General features: G+C 42.1%; 2 protein-coding genes across 4 annotated transcripts in view; one reads left to right on the forward strand and one right to left on the reverse strand.

Annotated features, from left to right (window-relative positions):
- LOC139424538 (STE20-like serine/threonine-protein kinase) overlaps window positions 1-12,904 on the reverse strand; it is a 34,602-nt gene extending 21,698 nt beyond the window's left edge. Inside the window, exons 1-4 of one of the 2 annotated variants that reach the window (XM_071176474.1) lie at window positions 12,059-12,904; window positions 10,436-10,600; window positions 2,139-2,187; window positions 1,610-1,759 (exon numbers count right to left, since the gene is read on the reverse strand). In XM_071176474.1, the coding sequence (XP_071032575.1) occupies window positions 1,610-1,759; window positions 2,139-2,187; window positions 10,436-10,600; window positions 12,059-12,211 (517 nt within the window). In that variant the 5' untranslated portion in view covers window positions 12,212-12,904. The remainder of the gene's footprint in view (window positions 1-1,609; window positions 1,760-2,138; window positions 2,188-10,435; window positions 10,601-12,058) is intronic. The other variant, XM_071176473.1, reaches the window with a different exon arrangement.
- A 638-nt stretch (window positions 12,905-13,542) lies between these two features.
- Window positions 13,543-16,813, forward strand: LOC139423811 (CST complex subunit STN1-like). Of its 2 annotated transcripts, XM_071175446.1 has the most exons (9): window positions 13,543-13,800; window positions 13,891-13,986; window positions 14,115-14,192; window positions 14,268-14,444; window positions 14,623-14,743; window positions 14,891-15,059; window positions 15,176-15,313; window positions 15,548-15,620; window positions 15,740-16,142. In XM_071175446.1, exons 1-9 carry the CDS (start codon window positions 13,653-13,655, stop codon window positions 15,895-15,897), a joined length of 1,158 nt encoding a protein of 385 aa, XP_071031547.1. In that variant the 5' UTR covers window positions 13,543-13,652; the 3' UTR covers window positions 15,898-16,142. The 2 variants fall into 2 exon arrangements, with proteins under 2 accessions (XP_071031547.1, XP_071031546.1); XM_071175445.1 differs by having other exon boundaries at window positions 14,115-14,444; window positions 15,740-16,813.
- The last annotated feature ends 99 nt before the right edge of the window (window positions 16,814-16,912 follow it).

Below are 16,912 nucleotides of genomic sequence, written 5' to 3' on the forward strand. Positions count from 1 at the left end.
GTGTGCATCTGAACGATGACATCATGTGTTGTTTATAGCAGAGTGTGTGTGTGTGTGTGTGTGTGTGTGTGTTTGTGATGAATCTTTCCCAAAAAGTCTCTCACTGCCTGTCACTGACATGCAAACAGGCACTTTCACAGCCACCTTTGTTATGTCACTGTACTGACACAAAACCCTACTTTGTACTGCATTATCACATCAAGCCTGTTACAGGCACAAAGTTATGACTCATCCTAATACACAACCTACTGCATGATGAGTCGGGAGCTTACTGTGTGGAGCAAACTCCTCACTGTGTACCAATATGACAGAACAATGATGACATGCAGGCTTTCCTAACACGCAATCGATTTGTGGGCAGTTAGCATTGCCATAACTGAGTGACATAACTGATTCGTAGATGACAGCTACAATATTACGTGATGGAACATTTCTGTCTGTATATTGTGTTATAAATGTTATGATAAACCTAACAAACAAAGACCACCTTATTCCTCTATTTTTTCTTCCACATCTGCGCTAAACATATTTGGTGTTTCATAGCGGTGATATCATGCTTTTATTTTTTACTAAATGCACCAACAGATGCAACATCCAAGAATGCACTTCTATGGTGTATCCAAAAACTCCCCCTGGCCCTACTAAAAGCGGCAATATGTAACTTTTTGGTGAACCAACCAAATTCACATAGAAATGTGAGTTATAAATCCATCGTTCTCATTGAAAGCAAGTCTAAGAAGCGGTAGATCTGTTCTGTGTGTGCTATTTCTATGATTCCCGTTCTTATGTTTAGTTTTTAGGTCTTTTACTTTTGGTTTTGTACACCAGCTTCAAATGCTGAAAATATGCTTGCAGGTATTGCAGCTAAAGGTGGCACAACCAGTTATTGAGTGTAAGGGGGAAATTGTTTTCACACAGGGGAATTGTTTGTTGCATTACTTTGTTAATTAAATAAATAAAATAACTATACATTTTATTGGTTATTTGTAAACTCAGGTTCCCTTTATCTAATATTAGGTTTTGGTTGAAGATCTGATTACGTTCAGCATTAAAAAAATATGCAAAAATTTAGAAAATTTGAAAGGGGGCAAATACTTTTTCAAGAAACTGTGCAATATTTTGGATTATTGAAAATATATTTCAAAGTAGTTTAGATGGTACAATGATTCTCTACACATTGCTTGTTTAGTCACAAACTGAAATTAGGCAAACTATTATAATTTTAGCAACCAGGAAATGGTGGAACGACAGCCGAATAACCTTTTTTTCTAAGAGTGTATGGTAATGCATTCTACCTTAGTGGTGTGCATTGACTGTAATAGTGTCTTCTACTAAAGGACTAAATGTACATGTTAAGCACGCATAGTTGGTTAGGGCAGTGGTTTTCAAACCTCTACTCGTGGACCCATGCACGTTTCACAATTTTGTTGTAGCCCTGATCTACATCACCTGAAACACCTATCCAAGGGTTTGATTGTTGACAAGTTGAATCAGGTGTGCTAGCTGTGGAATAGTTCTAATACATGGAACGGCTTGCGGGTCCCCGGGGAGAGGTTTGTGAAACACACAGGGTTAGGTAACTCCCAGCCTCTCTTCCCCAGTCTCTTACCCAGTTTGACGTCTCCGTTCAGGGATAGCAGGATGTTCCCAGCCTTCAGATCTCTATGGATCACCTTGTTGTCGTGGAGGTAGAGGAGGGCCTGGAGGGTCTGCTTACACACCACCCGGATCTGGGGCTCCGTCAGGGGCCTCTCTAGCTCTGAGGGACCGGGGCCACATAAACACACACTTAGCATTCCTCCTCAAACACTGGGTTTCACTCACGCAGTCACACACACACGCAGTCACACACACACACGCAGTCACACACACACACGCAGTCACACACACGCAGTCACACACACACACGACTGAATCAATGAAGAATGTTAATACTGATACCTTATCAATGTAGTATGAGCGTGGTCTACATCGTGTTGGTGCTAATCACTGGTAGTTCAATATCAGTTAACTGTTACTATACTGTTATATCCATTACGTTTCAGTCACATAATATTGTTAAATACATTACTATTGTTACCAACGATTTATCGCTCATCTGCTTATCACATTCTTTAGAAGTAGGAAGACTGACTCACCCAGCATGACGGCATCCACCGCTCCACCCGCACAGAACTCTATCAGGATCTGCAAAATAAGAGAAGAATGGTTACAGTAGATGCAGTACAGTGGATTAAAGAAACCTAACAGCATTCATCTAATGAGGTAAAAATACCATAACAGCTTAAATACCACAGTAACAGGTAAACACACCATACATTTACAACACGTGGTCTTTGTCAGTGGAGTCCTGTCTGGACCCAGTAGCCTTACAATTCAATGCAAAAGGGTCTTATAAAAGGGTCTCAAGTTCAATGATATCAAGACGCAACACACTTAACTCTACCTATCCATAACGTAGGCCTAAGTTGTTCCACTATGGACCAGCAAACCCTCTCCCCTCCATACCATACAACACTTTAAAAGTCTCCTTCTTTTAAAGACCAAACTCCCGGTCTGTGGCCGTATCCTTAGAGTGTTTCAGAGTAGGAGTTCTAATCTAGGATCAGTTTTCCATTTTAGATCAATGGATGAATATGATTATATGGACATTAGAGAGGACCTGATCTTAGATCAGAACTCCTACTGAGACGTTTTGAGCATACAGGCCCTGCTGTGTAAAACAATCTGAAAGTGAGTTGAACAGTGAACCTCCTCCTGCCCAGGTTCAGTGAATGAAACCTGCTGAGCCATAAATGGTTTCAAGAAGCTCTCAATATGGCTGCTTTGCGCCGCTGAGGTAAGAGGATTGGCCAGAGAGGCCATTCTGTTGCTTTGCTCTGAAGGCTTTCTCAGAGTATACACATGCAGCCTAGCCTAGTGGAGCTAGCCAGAACTTAGCCCTTTCCCCAAATAGGATTAGGAGTTTCCATGCACGCCTCAGGTGGGAGGGGGCTATCTTTAGCTGGAGCAGCGATGAGGCTAGGTATTTGGAGGAGAGAGACACCTAGCCATTCAGTGTAGGGAGGTAGCATCGTTAGACTAGTATAGTCCTGATACGTCAATAGACTTTGGACTGTATCAGGGATATAACCTAGCCTAGCATGCTGCTAACACTACGGATACAAAAGATAAACAATTAGGCTAACAAAAACAAAATAACAAGCTAAAGTGATCCACGGCCCTATTGTGCTCAATACAGTAAAAATTAAGTTAGTCAGGGCTGAGTAGAATAGGGAAATGCTACTGAGAGGGAAACAATGTAAGACATATTTGCTGAGAGGTGCCAAGAAGAGGAAGACAAAACACACTTCCTCAATGTAACACAGTCAATGAGAAATTTTAGGTACTCTCTATTCTCCTTCTGGCTAGGATTTAGAGAGAAGTTGACCTGTTCACCTATTGAGGTTTAGAGTCAAACATCATTATAGCAACAATGACCCGTGTGACCTTTCTAAGAAGAGGGGGTAGATCTTTAATATTGCAGATAGATTGTGGCTTCCATCAATGTAATTGTCTGCATCATTTCCAATCCCCCATATTGTGTGTGTAAATATATATTATATATATATATATATTTTTTTTTTGTGTGTGTGTGTAAATATATATTTTTTGTGTGTGTGTAAATATATATATATATATATATATATATATTTTGTTGTTGTGTGTGTGTAAATATACATACATACATATATACTTAGGATCACCACTTTATTTGAAGAATGTGAAATGTCAGAATAAGAGAGAATTATTTCTTTCAGCTTTTATTTCTTTATTTCACCCCCAAAACATGATGCTGCCACCCCCGTGCTTCGCGGTTGGGATGGTGTTCTTCGGCTTGCAAGCCTGCCTCTTTTTCCTCCTAACATAACAATGGTCATACACACACACACACACACACACACACACAAAGACGGAAGTTTACATACATCTTAGCCAAATACATTTAAACTCAGTTTTTCACAATTCCTGACATTTAATCCTAGTAAAAATTACCTGTCTTAGGTCAGTTAGGATCACCACTTTATTTTAAGAATGTGAAATGTCAGAATAATAGTAGAGAGAATTATTTCTTTCATCACTTTCCCAGTGGGTCAGAAGTTTACATACACTCAATTAGTATTTGGTAGCATTGCCTTTAAGTGGTTTAACTTGGGTCAAACTTTTCGGGTAGCCTTCCACAAGCTTCCCACAATAAGTTGGGTGAATTTTGTCCCATACCTCCTGACAGAGATGGTGTAACTGAGTCAGGTTTGTAGGCCTCCTTGTTCGCACACCCTTTTTCAGTTCTGCCCACAGATTTTCTATGGGATTGATGTCAGGGCTTTGTGATGGCCACTCCAATACCTTGACTGTGTTGTCCTTAAGCCATTTTGCCACAACTTTGGAAGTATGCTTGGGGTCATTGTCCATTTGGAAGACCCATTTGCGACCAAGCTTTAACTTCCTGACTGATGTATTGAGATGTTGCTTCAATATATCCACATCATTTTCCTTGCACATGTCATCTATTTTGTGAAGTGCACCAGTCCCTCCTGCAGCAAACCACCCCCAAAACATGATGCTGCCACCCCCGTGCTTCACGGTTGGGATGGTGTTCTTCGGCTTGCAAGCCTGCCTCTTTTTCCTCCTAACATAACAATGGTCATTATGGCCAAATGGTTATATTTTTGTTTCATCAGATCAGAGGACATTTCTCCAAAAAGTATGATATTTTTCCCATGTGAAATAGCAAACCGTAGTCTGGCTTTTTTATGGCGGTTTTGGAGCAGTGGCTTCTTCCCTGCTGAGCGGCCTTTCAGGTTATGTCGATGTAGGACTCGTTTTACTGTGGATATAGATACTTCTGTACCTGTTTCCTCCAGCATCTTTACAAGGTCCTTTGCTGTTGTTCTGGGATTGATTTGCACTTTTCGCACCAAAGTATGTTCATCTCTAGGAGACAGAACGCGTCTCTTTCCTGAACGGTATGACGGCTGCGTGGTCCCATGGTGTTTATACTTGCATACTATTGTTTGTACAGATGAACGTGGTACCTTCAGGCGTTTGGAAATTGCTCCCAAGGATGAACCAGACTTGTGGAGGTCTACAATTTTTTTTTCTGATGTCTTTACTGATTTCTTTGATTTACCCATGATGTCAAGTAAAGAGGCACTGAGTTTGAAGGTAGGCCTTGAAATACATACACAGGTACACCTCCAATTGACTCAAATGATGTCAATTGGTCTATCAGAAGCTTATAAAGCCATGACATCTTTTTCTGGAATTTTACAAGCTGTTTAAAGGCACAATCAACTTAGTGTATGTAAACTTCTGACCCACTGGAATTGTGATACAGTGAATTATAAGTGATGCACAAAGTAGATGTCCTAACCGACTTGCCAAAACTATAGTTTGTTAACAAGACATTTGTAGAGTTCTTGAAAAACGAGTTTTAATGGCTCCAACCTAAGTGTATGTAAACTTCAGAGTTGAACTGTATGTATGTATATAACAACAACAGAAATCCTTTATTATGTTCCCACCCCAATTGGATTAAACTAATGGACAACAACTTAGGCTTCTACATACTATATACATTTTACGGACAGAGTATATTTTAAAATATTATATTTTTGTTTGTTTTTAAGTCCCATCCTTCAGCTCCACTCAACCCCTCCCATCTATCTCTCAACACCATCCAGTTGATTTCCATGTGCCATATATCTTTCAACTGTGCTGTGATGTTTTACAAAAAAAAACAACCAATTCTTAGTTTAGCCTTATTACAACCATATCGAACATAAAACCCCTTTCATTCTACCCAACAAAACTCTTGTGAAATAAGACAGTATGCTCCGCCTAAGCCTTGAAACAGTCTTGTCATTCATACAGGCCCTTGTGGTGTTGTTTCACTGGTAGGCGAGCTGTTGTTTTAGTCCAGCTGCATGTACAATAGTGTACAATAGGCCAAACAGTGGGTCTTTACAGTGACAGGCGGGGGAGAGAGGAACGACCGGGCTGTCACCATGACTTCCTCTCCCAGCACACACACAGCCCTCTGAGGAGCCATTCATGTGGTGTAGAAGAGAGACGGAGGACACAACTCTTGAGATAGCAGCTGTGTGGCTAAGGTCCTAACCAAAGGTTAAAAAGGTCAGGTAAATTGTGGTTTGTGTGACAAAGATATGCAACATATGAAAAAAATAGGCATATGATCTGACCCATGATTAGGCCTAACAGTCTAAGGTCAAGTACATTGTGGTTAGGACAGGAAATTAGAATGGCCGAGGCCGCGGATCCGTAGGTAACAGCCCCCTCCGTCCCTTTTCCCCAGAACTGAAGATCTGAATCACGTACTGCGCATATTTCTCTACCTTTACGCAAATAATGTTGTGGTCACCCTCCATTCACATTTCTCACTGTCAATCGTTAATGATAATTCTTTAAGCTTTACCAGTGAAAAGTCCATGAAGCATCTGCATACCAACCCTTTGATCTCAATCAGTTTCATGGGGATATGCATTTACTGTGCCTTCGGAAAGGATTCAGACCCCTTGACTTTTTCCCCCACATTTTGTTACGTTACAGCCTTATTCTAACATTGATTAAATATATATTTCTCAGAAATCTACACGCAAAAATGATAAAGCGAAAGTATACATAAGTATTCAGACCCTTTGCTATGAGACTCGAAATTGAGCTCAGGTGCACCATGTTTCCATTGATCATCCTTGAGATGTTTCTACAACTTAATTGGAGTTCACCTGTGGTAAATTCAATTGATTGGACATGATTTGGAAAGGCACACACCTGTCTATTTAAGGTGTTGAAGTTGACAGTGCATGTCAGAGCAAAAACCAAGCCATGAGGTAGAAGGAATTGTCCGTAGAGCTCCGATATAGGATTGTGTAGAGGCACAGATCTGGGGAAGGATACAAAAACATTTCTGCAGCATTAAAGGTCCCCAAGAACACAGTGGCCTCCATCATCTTAAACGAAAGAAGTTTGGAACCACCAAGATTCTTCCTAGAGCTGGCCGCCCGGCCAAATTGAGCAATCGGTGGAGAAGGGACTTGGTCAGGGAGGTGACCAAGAACCTGATGGTCACTCTGACAGAGCTCTAGAGTTCCTATATGTGTATAGAACCTTCCAGGACAGCCATCTCTGCAGCACTACACCAATCAGGCCTTTATGGTAGAGTGGACAGACAGAAGCCACTCCTCAGTTAAAGGCACCTGACGGCCTGCTTGGAGTTTGCCAAAAGGCACCTAAAGACTCTCAGACCATGAGAAACAAGATTCTCTGGTCTGAGGAAACCAAGATTGAACTATTTGGCCTAAATGCCAAGCGTCACGTCTGGAGGAAACCTGGCACCATCCCTACAGTGAAGCATGGTGGTGGCAGCATCATGCTTTGGGTATGTTTTTCAGCGGCAGGGACTGGGAGACTAGTCAGGATTGAGGCAAAGATGAACAGCGCAAAGTACAGGAGAGATCCTTGATGAAAATAGTCTCCAGAGCGCTCAGGACCTCAGACTGGGACAAAGGTTCCCTTTCCAACAGGACAACGACCCTAAGCACACAGTCAAGACAACACAGGAGTGGCTTCGGGACAAGTCTCTGAATGTCCTTGATTGGCCCAGCCAGAGCCCGAACTTGAACCTGATCGAACATCTCTGGAGACACCTGAAAATAGCTGTGCAGCAACGCTCCCCATCCAAACTGACAGTGCTTGAGAGGATCTGCAGAGAAAAAAGGGAAAAACTCCCCATATACAGATGTGCCAAGCTTGTAGCCTCATACCCAAGAAGGCTCAAGGCTGTAATCGCTGCAAAAGTTGCATCAACAAAGTACTAAGTAAAGGGTCTGAATGTGATATTTAAGTTTTTTTATTTTAAAAACACGCTTTTGATTTGTCATTATGGGATATTGTGTGTAGATGGATGAAGGGGGAAAAAATAACTAATCCATTTTAGAAAAAGGCTGTAGCCAACAAAATGTGGAAAAAGTCAAAGGGTCTGAATACTTCCCGAAGGCACCGTAAGATCTTCTAGACCTCAGTGTTGTTCCGAGGTAGCCTACAGTGTTGTTTCGAGGTAGCCTACAGTGTTGTTTCGAGTTAGCCTACAGTGTTGTTTCGAGGTAGCCTACAGTGTTGTTTCGAGGTAGCCTACAGTGTTGTTCCGAGGTAGCCTACAGTGTTGTTCCGAGGTAGCCTACAGTGTTGTTCCGAGTTAGCCTACAGTGTTGTTCCGAGGTAGCCTAGTGTGTTGTTCCGAGGTAGCCTAGTGTGTTGTTCCGAGTTAGCCTAGTGTGTTGTTCCGAGGTAGCCTACAGTGTTGTTTCCAGGTAGCCTAGTGTTGTTTTGAATGATGTACCGTGAGCGAATTTTAGAGCAGATGGTGTTAAACTGTAGCCTACACGTGTTTGGTTTCAATCAAATCACACGTTTTACCTTAGTGGCGCGTTCTGTTATGTAGAATACCATCATTGTGTGATCCTGCAGACATGGATTCAGCTTTGATCTAACTTTATTAATCGAGCACCGTTCGCCAGAGTGGCCTGTTGTCTACGAGTAGAGCAGAGACTGTGGGCAAAGTAGAGAATCCTGCACATGTGCAGAAGCTTCGGGACCTTTAGCTGGCGGGAAGAAGGATGCAGAAAAGTGGATTCCACGGCCACTCTGCATTATATACAGGGCTAACTCTAGTCTATACATTAACTTGCAAAGTGGGTACGTGCATGGTAAAAGAGTTCCGTGTGACTGAAGCAAAATGAAATTGATGAAACATAAAAATGGCTACGGTCACTAATCTAACCCTTAAAAAACACAATGTGGTTTTACCACATCGTTATTAGAGCCATATCAAATGAGGAAGACAAAATAAATCCTTCTCCTCAGACTTGACTTCTACACAGCCTTTTAGAACGTCAAGTCTTTCATCTACAGCAAGAGCTCCTGTGCTAATCTCTATTTACACACCAGCCACCATGTAAGCGGCATGTAGGTGCGGCAGGTAGCCTAGTGGTTAGAGCACTGGGCCAGTAACCGAAAGGTTGTTAGATCAAATCCCTGAGCTGACTAGGCAAAAATCGGTCGTTCTGCCCCTAACCCACTGTTCCTAGGGCGTCATTGTAAATGAGAATTTGTTCTTAAGTGACTTGCCTAGTTAAAAAAAAAAAAAAAGCTGAGATAATAATCAATACACAACCGCCATTGGGCTAGAAGCCATTGTTCGGCAGACAACGGAGAGGAAAGGGCCGAGCACACAACAGAGCTGCAGTGTAACCAAATACTGCAGGTAAACATCACAGCTTTTGATGAGTCTGATTACTGATAATATGTCTATGTGGATGTTTCTATTGTCGGCAGGGAGGGAAACACAGGGAGACACAGCGTACCACATATTATTTCCCAGCTTGAAAAAAAGCAATGGAGCTTTGGTCTCGTTCTCCTTTGGAGCTCTTGGGAGGCTTGGGTATGTAACCTATCAGGTAGCACCTTAAGACGAACTGAACTTGTGGATTTAGACGCTATATTACGTATTATTTGTTGAATCCATTTTTCCTGAATGAAAGGTGAAAATGCCTTTGTTTTATATGTATTATTTTGTATTTTATTCCTATATAGCTTGTTTCACTTTAGGTGTCCTATGCCAAGAACACCAAAAACAAAACAGATGGGCCCTTATTTACGAGCTAGTTATATATGAGCAAACTACTCCTTGCAATCCCTAAGTGCACAAATGTCCTAATATATGCATGACCAGAATGCAATTATTTCACCGTTATCTTCGGACACAGGGGTGCCCCGGGAAAAGTAATCTGCCACTAGATCCCCAAATCCAATCAAAATTCACAGGAAGTGACCACCATCCTGAAGGTGAGGACTAGAACAATGTGTACACAAAGAGAGGGTTATATGGACGGACTCCAGTTATTTTGAGCGGTGACAGAAAGACACAACATCACTCAGTGATATCATGAAGACGAAAAACGCAATATAATAATACACTGTAATACAAAAATGAATTTCCCTATCAAATATGGCAATAAACTACAATAAATGCTGCTAGTATCGGTGCCAGTTTGAACTTTGACCTGGGAAGACGATAACCAAGGTAGCGTAGGTGTGAGAGGAGGATGAACCTTCCGTTGTACTGATGATCAACCATGACACAGGTCAGTCCTCACAACAGCCTAGTTAAGAGGCCCCAACAAAGGACGACACCGCAGCACACTGCTGGTCTTCGCCGATTCTCCATGAACCACTCCATCTCACAACCAATGTTTTTCGGTGAATAGACAAGAGTTTGTGCTATTCAGAGTTTGTGCTATCACTAACATCAATACACTGTCACAGCAGCACCGCTAACAAAGCCAAGCCTCCGCTGAGAACGCCCCTCCCTACTCACCCATAGCTTGCCGTCGTAGTAGAAGGCGTCCAGCAGCTTCACTATGTTGTGATGGTCGCAGGAGGCCAGGATATCGATCTCTACCATATAGTCCTCCAGCTCCTCCTCCGTCTTGGTGTCGATCACTTTAGCTGCAGCCAGAATGCCTGTTTGCTTGTTCTGGGCCTAAGAGACACACAGGTAGAAGTGAGAGGGTTATTAAATGGTGGCTTCTGACAATGGAATAGACTTGAGCTCTGTTGACATTAGCAGAATACGCACCAAGGTTAGCGTGAGTGTGTTATTTTGGGGGCTTCATGACAAATGGAAATTATAGAACAGAATGGGTCCTGTTGTTGCTGTCATAAATAGGAGTCAAGAGAAGATTTGATATCAGATTTCACGTGACGTTCGTGGTCCGCGGTGATATGGCACTTCCTCTTAACCTGGGTGTGTTCCTCAGGTCACGTCTGCCATCGGAATGATTTCAATACATTATCCTGTATTATCACATTACAAACGATGGATCCATATTCAGCACACACACACACACACACACACACACACACACACACACTTCTCTTTCACTATGAATCAATGGGGTGTTTGGAGGCTGGTTCAAATAGGGCGACTCATCATGAGATTGCAGCATATTGCAGTTGGTATCGTAGCGATGCCTCTCCGCCCAGGACGTTAGAATATTACTGGAAAATGTACTTCCCACAGATGTGCTTCGATTGGCCTGTTGTAGCTCTAGTAATGCCAGAAAGGTCCATCATATACTATTCTTGGGAGTAGTCTTAGAGTAAATGTTGTTATGCTTTGTTCATGGAGCAGCCAACAGTTTGGTTGTAGTAGTAGGCAACTTCACATGGCATCTGTTACTAAACTGACTTAAGGCATATGGGATTCTCTACAACAAGTAATAGTTCGATTTGGAAACCATAACTGACCACACACAGTTCTATTAATAGATCAGAAATAAATTGAAAACAGAGCACAATCATGGTAGGGATCCAGAAAGCTATTATTATACCATTACACCATGCCCATAAATAGGCTGGTGGCTACAGAAGAACAAACACGCTAATTGGAATAGCGTCGACAAAGCACCCTGCTACTGGTTTTGGCTCTCCACTCACGGGTGATCACATTCAATGTCACTCATGTAAACAATGCTTTTTGCTCTGCCCGTGCATTGAGGTCGGTGAAAACAATGCCATAATTTTATTGGGACTCGATCTAACATGGTTTTAGGGCTGCTGTGAATGGCCTAACAATCAGAGTTCGGGAAGAAATCGCTGTGCGTGCGTGTGTGGACTGGAGGCAGTGTAGTTGCCATTGTTGACCAAAATGAAAAGAATGGCAGTCATTAATCCAATGTTGGGCTTAGTCCTAATCATAGAGTAAGAAATAACACTTCCAGTCGTAGCCTAAGGGAAGAATTCCAAGGAGCACCATGTAAGATATACTACTCCAATTGGTTACAGCAGAGTGGACTGAGATGAACACACACATGACATGATTGATGATTCTTGAAACATGGTTTCAAACCTGTAAAATGTAACGTGTTCACAATGTCATCATCATTGCTACAATGAATCAGAAGAGGTCTACAATGACCCCAAAAAGGACCTATCCTACCTTATAGACTTTCCCAAAGGCTCCATCCCCCAGTTCTCCAATGATCTCCCATATCTCCTCTGGGTTCTCGTCTCTGTGGACATGCTCATACTGTTTCTTCTTCTTCTCAGCACCCAATTTAAAGATTTTACGGAAATTGAAAAAGGATGCCATTTTCACGCCTGCCTTCTTCAGATAGACAGTTGACAAAGGAATGAATATCCAGCAACACGAAGATCATCAGTGCGTTCTACCGCATAGGACTTGTACTGTTGTGTTTACTTAGGTCCCTTGGTGTTCTTGTGAGTCAAGCAGACTCTGGAGGTGGCATATTCAATATGTTACAGTATTATAACAATTCAGAATTATTTCAAATACTGCTCAACTGAAATTATTGATGATCAACCCGTTATTATGGCAACGATATCCCTGTTATCCCATAACAAAATGAAGTTCCACCGACATCATGGCCTATTGTTGATTCTTACACCAACAATATTCACTTTGATGTCTCCTGGCATTGTATTTCCGTCCAAAGAATAGACTTTCACAGTGCAAAGTAAGCACGGGAAGCTACTGTTTTTCCTCAGAACAACCAACACTGGCCTGACAACGCAAGCGGCAGGGCTCTTTCCTCAACCAAAGAGCAGAGACAGAGAAGATACAGAAACGACCCTTCCAAAGAATTCTATTCCATGAAATGTTATATTCGATCCCCCAACGTCACTTGAATGTATATATAGCGAATAAAAACACCGTTGGTATGGTAAGACAATCTTCTTTCCCTTGGCGAGGCACGGGGTCCAGTAAATCTAGAGGATTTGGTGTCAAATGCGCGTTCATGAGCCCGCAACTGTAGTTCTTTCACTTCTTCACGCTTGATTGATGGTGGAGGAAAGAGCATCTCGAGCGCGTTGCTTCCACCCTCAGCACTGGAGGCCAACATGATGTGTTTAGAAACGATTAATAAATTAAAGGAAACTTTTAAATAATATTTTAAGGAGTACGACATTTTGTACGCCTATTCAATACATTTATAGTCCAGGCCTATTGTTCAGCCCTGCAACGTTTTGTAAATCCTAAGTCAAATTGAACGAGAAAGAAAAGCCATATAGCCTCATTAAAAAGGATAGCACATTTCCCCTAATATTGAAAACGTTCAATTTTGATAATTGCATCAATATGAGAGATAATTAGGTCTCTGATACAATGATGGGTTTCTTTCTTCTCTCATTCAATGGCTTAAAACGACATGTCCCAGATACCCATGCGAGACGTGCACTCGCACGCACAGCCGCAAACTTTTCAACATTGTTGTCTTTACCACATTTACATATATTAATAATCGTCCTTCACGATTAAAAGATGTTTACATAAATGCATGGTTTATCTGTTAATCTGTTCTATTTTCCTCTATTTTCTTATTCACGTGAACGGAAACTCTGACTTTTGCGGAAGCTGTGCAAATATTTGCTCAAATCTCAAAAAAAATCCCGGGAAAACGAAGCAAAACAAATTAACCAAGCGAGGGAAAGACGAATAAAGCTTTCTTAAGTAGGTTAGCGTGCTACTTTTGGTTGTTTTTGATCGCGTATAGTGAGTCGCCTAGGATGGTATGCAGCCTGAAGCGACAGAGCCAGAGGAGGATAGTGTCTGGGAGGAACCGCCTTCAATGCTGTGGGGACTGGACCTAATGTTTAACGCTTTCAACAGGCTCTATGTCAAAGACATCCTACATATGAGAGAGTCCTGTCAAGTGTCAGGTACTGTTAACTTCAGTTTTGACAACATGAATGCCACTGTCATGTTTATTCAACTTCACTAGCTAACCCATTTCACTTCCCCTAACCTAGGGATATACTTCTACAACTCTCACCCGATATTCAAAGTCGATGTGCTCGGGACTGTGGTGTACAAGCGAGAGCGAGAAGACTTCTTCTGTTACGGAGGTAACAGTGAAGCTCAAGTGATTCGTTTGAAATATTCCTACTTTGTCTCCTCATATCAAACTAACATCCACATGCAAATATTGAGTCCATGTAAATCCATTATGGCTGCTGTTATCATTGCTTCACAGTTGATGATGGTACTGGTGTTATAAACAGCCTTTGCTGGAAAGATGAACAGTGGAGGGAGCAAGGTGACCCTGCTATACGTAAGTGCAGATATTCTCATTATAGCTGTGTGTCAGCCCTGTTCGTGTTCACGGTTGGCTGTGTATTATCTTCAGTATGGGCAAGGTCTTTCGGTAGCAGCGCTCGTGAAGACTTCAACCCAGCCAGCGAGCTGAAGAAACTACGGCAAGCCCAACACAGCAGCTCCCACCTGGAGATAGGAGAACTGCTCAGGGTGCGAGGGCCCGTCAAGACCTCCAGACAACAGCGAGAGATAATGGCCTCTACATACTGTGAGTGGAGAGGTGACACGCATGAATATGGTCACACAGACGCAGGCATGCACGGTCATGCGCATATGGACACACACACACACTTCTGCATTTCACAACTATACACAGTTTATTAAACCTGAGTTATTGTTGTCCATACAATCTCTAATGCCCCCCCCCCACCATTCGTTGGTTGTAGATAAAGTGTCAGACCCAGTGATGGCGGTCCAGATATCCTGGATGATGGAGGTTCCTCAGCTCTACAGACAGTGCTATGATAAACCATTCCATCTGGACAGCAGTGCACAGAACATTCAAGGGTAGGTCTGATCATCTCTTTAGCTGTATTCAATTGCTGGTCAGTGAGGTGCAGCATCATTTTGGCTATTATGTATGATATTTACTTCAAACTTTGATTTACTGACGTTTTTGTGAATATCTTTATGGCTTATTTGGTATTCCTGCAGTGGTTCTGCTTCCTACCTGCTTGGCAGAGCCACTCGTATCCTGAAGGACTTCCTGAAAGAGAAAGAAGTCACCAGGTTCAGACCCTATGATATCCAGGACCTTTTACAGCCTCTGGTCTCCAGACTACCTCATGTCTCCAGACAACCTCAGAAGACAGCATCAGAACAGGTAGAACATCTATGGACATCTATGTAGGCCTTAGGGTTTATGAAGGCATCATTAAGCTTTTAAGTTGTTCATTTTAAAATGGGACTGTATTTTTTTCAAATCTGATTTGATGCTAGGAGCCTGAGGCTGGTCCATCATCGGGTCCACCAACATCTTTCAAACAGCTCAGGGAGCTACTCCAGAAGAGCCTTCAGATCCTGCAGGACGAAGGCTTGGTGTTCCGCAAGGTCAAATGTCAGGATGAGGTCTACCATGTAAGCAGCAGCAGCAGCACATGAAGATAGATATCACAGAGGAACTAAGTGCTATGCGAAGCTCATCAAACACATTGACCCTGAGGCTCATGGGATGTGGGACACAAGCAAAGTGGTCAGCATACAAGAATGAAAGATTTTGAGACTGATCTTTCATTGTATTACTGTGGTGACTGAAGGTTATATCGGAATGACACAAGTAAGTCTTGATTCTACTGTATTTCTCCCCTTTAGGTAACGGAACGGGACAAGGATCTTCTCATGGCTGTCCGAGACATTCTTCGGGAAGATTGCAGACGAGAGAAATGTAAGGGCATTTCCCCTCTTCTTACTCATTTAGAGTACTTTACAATAAATACACTGCTCCACCAGTGCTATACCAGTGTATTCTAATATGTATTGATGGTCTTTCTCTCGCGTTGCCAGATGCGGAAAAGGGTTGCCACATCCTGCACGTTCTGTCCAGTGTGAGACAGAGGTACAGTCGCAACGTGAGCAAGGCAGCCTTGGAGCTGGTCCTCAAAGCTCTGGAGTGTAATAGTGACATCATCAGCACCAGCGACAGTCATTACACTATCCTCTGACGCTGACTTAGACATTCTGGGGACAAGCTGTCTGAAATGGGAGTGAAACGGGGAGGTACCATCTGACCTTGTCCAATAAGAAACGCATGTTTTTGTTTTCCGTTGGGAAAATATATATAACATGTGTGCCCTAATAAATATGACCCTGAATGCATTTGATTATTACTTAACATGGCCATCTTCAAGATATCAGTTGCTATCAATCATGCTAGAGCTATGTACATTTGTAATGCATTTTTAAAGAGTACAGGACAAGCGGTTTTGTGCAATATATATATATATATATATTTTTTTTTTCAATGTGCAAAAGTTGTGTAAATGATGTGTATAATACCTGGATTTAGAATTCAACTTGGAGCATATGTTCATTTTGCACACGGGGGCAGTATTTCGTCGTTTAATATGCACCGCGATGCAGCCCGTCGCTGATTGGTCCACTTTGAAACATCTGTATCCATACGTCCAAGCTATTGATGAGGGCAGCCTATAGCGTCTTATGACTCAGTTGCCACCGTTGTCAAAGAAACTGCGAGGCATAATAAGCAATATATGGAATGCTTTATGCTATCTAGGCCTAAGGAACAAATAGGTTGTTATAGCTATTTGTAGCCTTTTTAATGGCTATTTAACCATACATGCTTTTGATAATGGAGATAATGGAATTGTTATGCTGAAACCAATCACATCCATAAAAAGTATCCTTACATGGTCCAAGCGCAGTGTGACGTTCACATTTTTCTTGTCATTAGCTACATTGTAGCCACTCTTGGGTGCACTTTAAGGAACCGTTACAGCTTGTGAAGATTATTACAAGGATTACGCATCTTTTCCAACACATCTAAATGTTTACAAACATGTAGACATTGCCAAGATACTCAGAACTACATGCAAGTATTCAATAAACTATGAGTTGGAATGGGACTTCAACCTTCTAGTACAGTTTACCTCTAGTGCTTCATCACACGACATGCAAGCCCATCCCACTAACCCCCCCCAAAAAAAAAGAATTGCTCTG

Source organism: Oncorhynchus clarkii, chromosome 13, assembly GCF_045791955.1.
Source record: "Oncorhynchus clarkii lewisi isolate Uvic-CL-2024 chromosome 13, UVic_Ocla_1.0, whole genome shotgun sequence".
NCBI classification, from domain to species: domain Eukaryota; kingdom Metazoa; phylum Chordata; class Actinopteri; order Salmoniformes; family Salmonidae; genus Oncorhynchus; species Oncorhynchus clarkii.

Excerpts from the sequence above, each read along its gene's own strand:
- LOC139423811 (XM_071175445.1), top strand. The coding sequence starts at position 13,653 with ATGCAGCCTGAAGCGACAGAGCCAGAGGAGGATAGTGTCTGGGAGGAA. Across the intron at positions 14,744-14,890 it reads AGTGCACAGAACATTCAAGG|TGGTTCTGCTTCCTACCTGC; the intron begins GTAGGTCTGATC and ends GTATTCCTGCAG. Across the intron at positions 15,060-15,175 it reads AGAAGACAGCATCAGAACAG|GAGCCTGAGGCTGGTCCATC; the intron begins GTAGAACATCTA and ends ATTTGATGCTAG.